Source organism: Pseudophryne corroboree, chromosome 1, assembly GCF_028390025.1.
Source record: "Pseudophryne corroboree isolate aPseCor3 chromosome 1, aPseCor3.hap2, whole genome shotgun sequence".
Classification (NCBI taxonomy): Eukaryota; Metazoa; Chordata; class Amphibia; order Anura; family Myobatrachidae; genus Pseudophryne; species Pseudophryne corroboree.
The window spans coordinates 885,749,003-885,756,382 of NC_086444.1; the positions used below are offsets into that span (position 1 = coordinate 885,749,003).

At 39.1% G+C, this 7,380-nt stretch overlaps 1 protein-coding gene across 1 annotated transcript; it reads left to right on the forward strand.

Annotated features, from left to right (window-relative positions):
- Positions 1–4,311: 4,311 nt before the first annotated feature.
- LOC134915497 (uncharacterized) lies at positions 4,312–6,633 on the forward strand. Its single transcript, XM_063920128.1, has 3 exons — positions 4,312–4,542; positions 4,647–4,790; positions 4,895–6,633. The coding sequence occupies exons 1-3, from the start codon at positions 4,386–4,388 to the stop codon at positions 6,100–6,102; spliced, it is 1,509 nt and encodes a 502-aa protein (XP_063776198.1). The 5' UTR covers positions 4,312–4,385; the 3' UTR covers positions 6,103–6,633.
- The last annotated feature ends 747 nt before the right edge of the window (positions 6,634–7,380 follow it).

Consider the following 7,380-nt stretch of genomic DNA (forward strand, 5'->3'; position numbering starts at 1 on the left):
ACAGGAGGCAATACATCTACGGGGCTGTCACAGTCATATAGTCCTTAGTCTGCCCTGCTCCACTTGTCCACATGTCTGTGGTTAAGTGGACATTGGGTACAACTGCATTTTTTAGGACACTGGTGACTCTTTTTCTGACGTCTGTGTACATTCTCGGTATCGCCTGCCTAGAGAAGTGGAACATAGATGGTATTTGGTACTGGGGACACACTAGCTCAAGCAATTCTCTAAGCCCCTGTGAACTAACGGCGGATACCGGACGCACGTCTAACACCAACATAGTTGTCAGGGCCTGAGTTATCCGCTTTGCAACAGGATGACTGCGGTGATATTTCATTTTCCTCGCAAAGGACTGTTGGACAGTCAATTGCTTACTGGAAGTAGTACAAGTGGTCTTCTGACTTCCCCTCTGAGATGACGATCGACTCCCAGCAGCAACAAGAGCAGCGCCAGCAGCAACAGCATCAGTAGGCGTTCCACTCAAGGATCCATCGGAGGAATCCCAGTTAGGAGAGGACTCGTCAGACTTACCAGTGACATGGCCTACAGGACTATTTGTGTTCCTGTCTAAGGAGGAAATTGACATTGAGGGAGTTGGTGGGGTAGTTTGCAGGCGCTTGGGTACAAGAGGAAGAAGGGATTTAGTTGTCAGTGGACTGCTTCCGCTGTCACCCAAAGTTTTTGAACTTGTCAATGACTTCTGATGAATGCGCTCCAGGTGACGTATAAGGGAGGATGTTCCTAGGTGGTTAACGTCCTTACCCCTACTTATTACAGCTTGACAAAGGCAACACACGGCTTGACACCTGTTGTCCGCATTTCTGTTAAAATAATTCCACACCGAAGAGGTGATTTCTTTTGTATTTTGACCAAGCATGTCAATGGCCTTATTCATCCCACGGACAACAGGTGTCTCCCCGGGTGCCTGACTTAAACAAACCACCTTACCATCAGAATCCTCCTTGTCAATTTCCTCCTCAGTGCCAGCAACACCCATATCCTCATCCTGGTGTACTTCAACAGTGACATCTTCAATTTGAATATCAGGAACTGGATTGTGGGTGCTCCTTCCAGCACTTGCAGGGGGCGTGCAAATGGTGGAAGGCGCCACCTCTTCCCGTCCAGTGTTGGGAAGGTCAGGCATCGCAACCGACACAATTGGACTCTCCTTGGGGATTTGTAATTTAGAAGAACGCACAGTTCTTTGCTGTGCTTTTGCCAGCTTAACTCTTTTCAGTTTTCTAGCGGGAGGATGAGTGCTTCCATCCTCATGTGAAGCTGAACCACTAGCCATGAACAAAGGCCAGGGCCTCAGCCGTTCCTTGCCACTCCGTGTCGTAAATGGCATATTGGCAAGTTTACGCTTCTCCTCAGATGCTTTTAATTTTGTTTTTTGGGTCATTTTACTGAACTTTTATTTTTTGGATTTTACATGCTCTCTACTATGACATTGGGCATCGGCCTTGGCAGACGACGTTGATGGCATTGAATCGTCTCTGCCATGACTAGTGGCAGCAGCCTCAGCACTATGTGGAAGTGGATCTTGATCTTTCCCTATTTTACCCTCCAAAGTTTTGTTCTCCATTTTTTAATGTGTGGAATTATATGCCAGTAATATATCTGGAATTAGACGGCAGTAATGTCTGGAATTAGATACCACTAGATAGATACCAGATACCACTGTGACTGGAATGATGATGACCTATGAGTAGATAAAGTCAACCTTTCTGTCAAACTTGACAGTTGTTAACGCCCCCTTGCCCTAGGACCCGCCCCCTTTTAATATTAAATGATAGTGTTTTATATCGCTTAATATAAAATTAATATAAAATTTATAGTGTTCGATATTAAACCGTATTAAAAATTGTCGCGTAACACCAGTCGCAGAGTGTCGCGCAACACCCCGTCGCAGAATGTCACATATGACACACACTTTAAAATACATCTTTTTTTTTTTTTTTTTTTGTAACACAAAATGTTCTTACATTCCAGCAGCTGAAACTTCATGAGTCACACATGTTACAGTTTTAAAAAGGATAATCACTAATGACCATGACCATTCTTAGAAGCAAGGGTTCATCACACATGGCACTAATTTAAAAGGTCATTTTAAAATGTCACAAAGGTCATTTTAAATGTCACAGAAACCCCTCAGAAGCCACGATGTACAATTTAACCATGACAATTCTTAGAAGCAAGGGTTCATCACACATGGCACTAATTTAAAAGATCATTTTAAAATGTCACAAAGGTCATTTTAAATGTCACAGAAACCCCTCAGAAGCCACGATGTACAATTTAACCATGACCATTCTTAGAAGCAAGGGTTCATCACACATGGCACTAATTAAAAGATCATTTTAAAATGTCACAAAGGTCATTTTAAATGTCACAGAAACCCCTCAGAAGCACGATGTGCAAATTTGACCATGACCATTGCTTATAATTTGACCATGACCATTTTCGATTGTTATCTCTGTAGAGGAACATTAGCACCACCTACAGGTTTATGTGTTAACTCAAATCGGATTTTTCCAACTTTTGGATTCATTACATACCATAATGAGATATCATGGTGATGGGTCCTAATCAAATCAGTAAGCCCGTGTATATTTATGGAATCATAAAATAATTTTGTATTCATATACAAAGACAATATTTTTTGTAATTTTAGCTACAAATCAGTAAGCCAGTGTATATTTATGGAATCATAAAATAATTTTGTATTCATGCACATTAGTTCATAAGAACTTCTGTATAATGCTTTTTATAAATTCATTTTATTATTAAATAATTTATGCGCTTTTTATGAGCCTCATATTCTACAGTATAAGATATACCCATTTGGAATGACTTCCATTCAATCTATACAAGTAGTTTAGACCACTCAGGATTTTTATTTTTTTTATTTATTTATTTATTTTTTTTCTTCTGTATATATAATATAAATGTATTTGGTATGCGTTTGATGCACTGTGTATGACATTTAAGAAACAGCTAAAAGATTATATCTTTATTGTAACTGAAAATATTTATCACATTTACTAAATTATAGACTAGAATTTATATATTTAAAAGTCCCGCCCAAGCATCTTGGAAATGTGGGACGGCGTACCACAGGTTGGTGGGGGCCATATGGCTCACAGCCAGTGTTATAAGAACAGACCACATCACTGAAGTGCACTGAGAAGAAATTTCAACTGAAGCCGCACAGCTATACACACTTGAAGTTATAATGGTAAGTGTTGTTGTTATTATTATTATTATTATTATTATCATAATTATTATTATTATTATTATATTTATACATATTGCATTTTTTTTTTTTTTTTATTTTTTATTTTTTATTTATTTTACAAATATGGCTCTGAATGCTGTTTAAATATGTTGTTTCTATGCCACGATATACACACTGTTACACGATTCTGTCCTGCCATTGCATCCTTTGTTTTTAGGCATACATGTATAATATGTTAATATTTCAAACCTATTGTACAAAGCGCATTATGCACTCATATGTGAAATGCATCGCTAAACAGCAACATCAATGTGGGTATACCACATTGATGTAGTTGTTTAGCGATGCATTGTAACACATAGAACATATAGTTTTAATAATGTGGCTGTCTGAATGTTATTTAAATATGTGGTAATAGCGACATCTAGTGGTTCATTTTGGGAATGCGCCAACACAATATTTCAACTAAAATTAACCGTCTCTCATTTTCAGAGACAGACAATGCAGAACATCAACAACAAAAACACTTTCATGGTTAGAAACAGATCTTCTTCTTCTGATGATGATGATGCTTTGCCAAGTTATCAAACCTCTCAAAGTAAGCTATGTCTATAAAGGACATTGACGCGTTTTTATTTATATTTCAAGTTTAAATAGTATGAAATTATAGTCAAGGTCTACAATTTGTTCATTTTTAAAAGTTTAAATAGTATGAACGTACAACAGTCTGGATACATTGATAAGTAATTATTAAATAGTAATTATTAAATAATTATTATTTTCTCATTTTTATTTCCCACGATTTGACAGTAATCACAAATACAGAGAATCTCGATTTGTCTGTTGATAGTCCCTTTGGCTTAGACTTCAGCGCTATACCGGATTTTAATAATATTTTGGAATTGGCGCCAGATTGTGAGTAACATGATATCTTTATTTATTTTTCATTTTATTTTTTATTTTTCCACGGCTAAAGAATTAAAAATAAACCTTGTACAGTTGTGCTGATTTGTTGTCAACTGTACACACTTTATATTCTCAGTAATGAATCGCTTTTTCATGTTATTCTAATTTTATACCGTATGTAATATTTTTTATTTTTTTTATTTTTATTTTTCATTTTTCACCGGCTAAAGATGCCACAAAAATGGATGATGCGACGGCTGATGTTATTCTACGGGATATATTGAACAAACCTGATTATTGTCACAACACATCTATACAGAACAGCAATGTTGTTGATGAGCAACCGTTTTTCCCACACGCGACAGGGGGTCGTGCTAAAACATTCGAATATAAAGCAGGTGTGTAATCAAGCACTGTTATATGGTATATTGTTATGCGTTGATTTAAATGCTGATTTTCAGGCAGCGTTGTTTATATTTATTTTATAATATATGTATTACAGATGACGCTGTAGCAATGCGTTATGCGCCGACGATACCATCAGGATGTGATACAGTAGCGCAAATACCCCGTCTTAGTACAAGCGGGAAAATATCAAAACGCACAACCGCCGCTGAAACGGAAAGCCATCAATTCGCAGCAGCAGGTGTGTAATCAAACACTGTTATATGGTATATTGTTATGCGGTGATTTAAATACTGATTTACATGCAGAGTCGTTTATATTTATTTTATAATATATGTATTACAGATGATGCTGTAGCAAGACGCTATGCTCCTTTGATACCAACAGTCAGTGATACATGCGCGCAGATACACAGACCTAGTACAAGCGGGAAAATATCAAAACGCACAACCGCCGCTGAAGCGGAGAACCATCAATTCGTAACGCCGGCAATTGTACATAAGGACGTTGCTAGGTCATCAGTTATGGCTGTGCATAACGGCTGTATCGTCCCGAACAAACGAAAGCCAGCTCGACCAAGAACGAATGAGAGAAGTCATAATTCAACATTTACAGATCTGAAAAGAAAATTGTCATATTCCGAAAATGATAAGCCGCAACGGAGAAGGATCGCGTTACAAACTGTATCATGCGTAAGTAATGATGTTGCTGTAACATCAAAACACACAGCGTTTAACACTGCAGACCGGGATGTCGCTGGTAATACAAAGACTGTAAAGGTTAAGAGGGCATCGCGTCTCTCAAGAAGTAATGTTAAGCAATTGTCGCAATCCGCTGTAATCACAATTCCAGATACACAGGTTTGTTCTGAAACAGAAACAAGACACATAGCAGGCATTGGTTTGTTATCAAATATTGACTCAAGAAGTAATGTTAAGCAATTGTCGCAATCCGATGTCATCACTATTACCGATACACAGGATTGCTCTGAAACAGAAACAAGACACATAGCCGGTAATCCTGTGATATCAGATATTGATGACATAAATGGGCAAGAGCTTATTACAAACTGTGTAGAGTCAACGACACAAGATCCGCAGAATAGTTCTGATGAAGTATTATCAGCCGTTGCAGGAATACCTGGTGATACTACAACGGTTGATTGTGTAACATCAATGCCCAATATTTTTACAACGACAGCCCTGGTACACGCATCGGCTGATGCTTGTGTACCGGCGCGAGGGCTAGCGCCCGACATAGTTGATGAATGTCAAAATTCAGAACAATTAGGCCAAGACGCTGAAATACAATTTTACGCGCTGTTGGGTAAGATACGGGAAGATGTTGAGAACATGGGCGTAAAAGCCGGATACTTGTTAAAACACATTAAAGGTGTGTGCCACGGTAGTAAATGTAAACAAGACATTGTTAAAGAAGTTGTTGAGACGTATATGAATGTCATGTCAAAATACATAGATCGGTCGGTTAAGACCACTGAATTTATTAAAGCCAACATACATCATTTTGCAGAAATAAATGAAACTGATCCGTGACTAGGCATGCTAGGCAATGGTTTGAAACGTGTTTTAAATTTAAATGACTGTAAAAAAAAACCACGAATTAAACCTTGTTTAACATACAAGATCTCACAGTTATTCCGACGCGCAAAGGTGAAACAGGCTGTAACAACATTAATCAGATCGAGAAAGCGCAAGCGGCACAGGGAACATGCGGTAGGTGGCCAATTGAGAAAACGCAAGCGGCACAGGGAACATGTGGTAGGCGGTCAGCACAGTGCGAGGCGTGTAGATTTAGATCAATCCCCACCCCATGCATTACCGAATGACGAATCACAGGCTGACAATATTGAGCGCGATGCAAGCCCCATATATGATGATGCAGGCCGTGTTGAGTCACCCGGTAATGACGAAGGTCGGCAACATGTATACTTAGAGGCAATTAACAGTTATGAACGACAACGACCGAATTTCAGAGCCGTTGAGTACCACAATCACTATCGGTTTGTTAATTTGGACAGGGTTACATCATTTGTAGAGGGGGTTCGAGCCATTCATACGGCTATACAGGCCATGCTCGATGGTGTCCTTGCGGGCGTGGATCCGGCCGACCGCGTTCAGCTTAGATTGGAGGGGGGTGGGTTACACAATGCCATCTATTCGCATCGTAAGCCGCAAGAAACATTAGACGCTGCCAGTTTTTTGAATCAGATTACAAACACGCTTCAAAGTAACGCTGAATTCTTATTATCCACAGGCTTAAGATTTGTGATCAGTATTTTTAAAAACAGGGCAGGGTCTGGTTTGACTGGGCGTAGTTTACAGCGCCTGCCCCAAAGTTTAATAATAGATAAAAGAAAGAGATATCTCTATGACTTCAGACGCGTAGGTAATAACCTGTGTTTGGCCGCTAGCGTCTGTAAACTTCTGGATAAAGGTAACAATGCCAATGATCATGTAATACAGGAGAGAGCGATCCAACTACATAAAGCTTTGAATCTGCCGCTTGATAAAGCGGTCAGCTTTAGCGATGTTGCAATTTTTGAAAATTATTTAAAAGTATCCATCAATCTCCTCTATTACAGTCAAGGGTCTTGGAAATACTACAGTGCAGACAGTCGTTACAAAGACACGATCTTTGTGCTATATCACGATTGTCACTTTTATGGGATACTCGATATCAAAGCGTTTCTTGGTGCCCGATATTACTGCGTCCGTTGTCATAGCGCTTACCATCATAGAAATAATCACGATTGTCTTTTCTTTTGTAAGGCTTGTCACAGGCCGGCTTGTATTGACGACGGTGTGACGGCT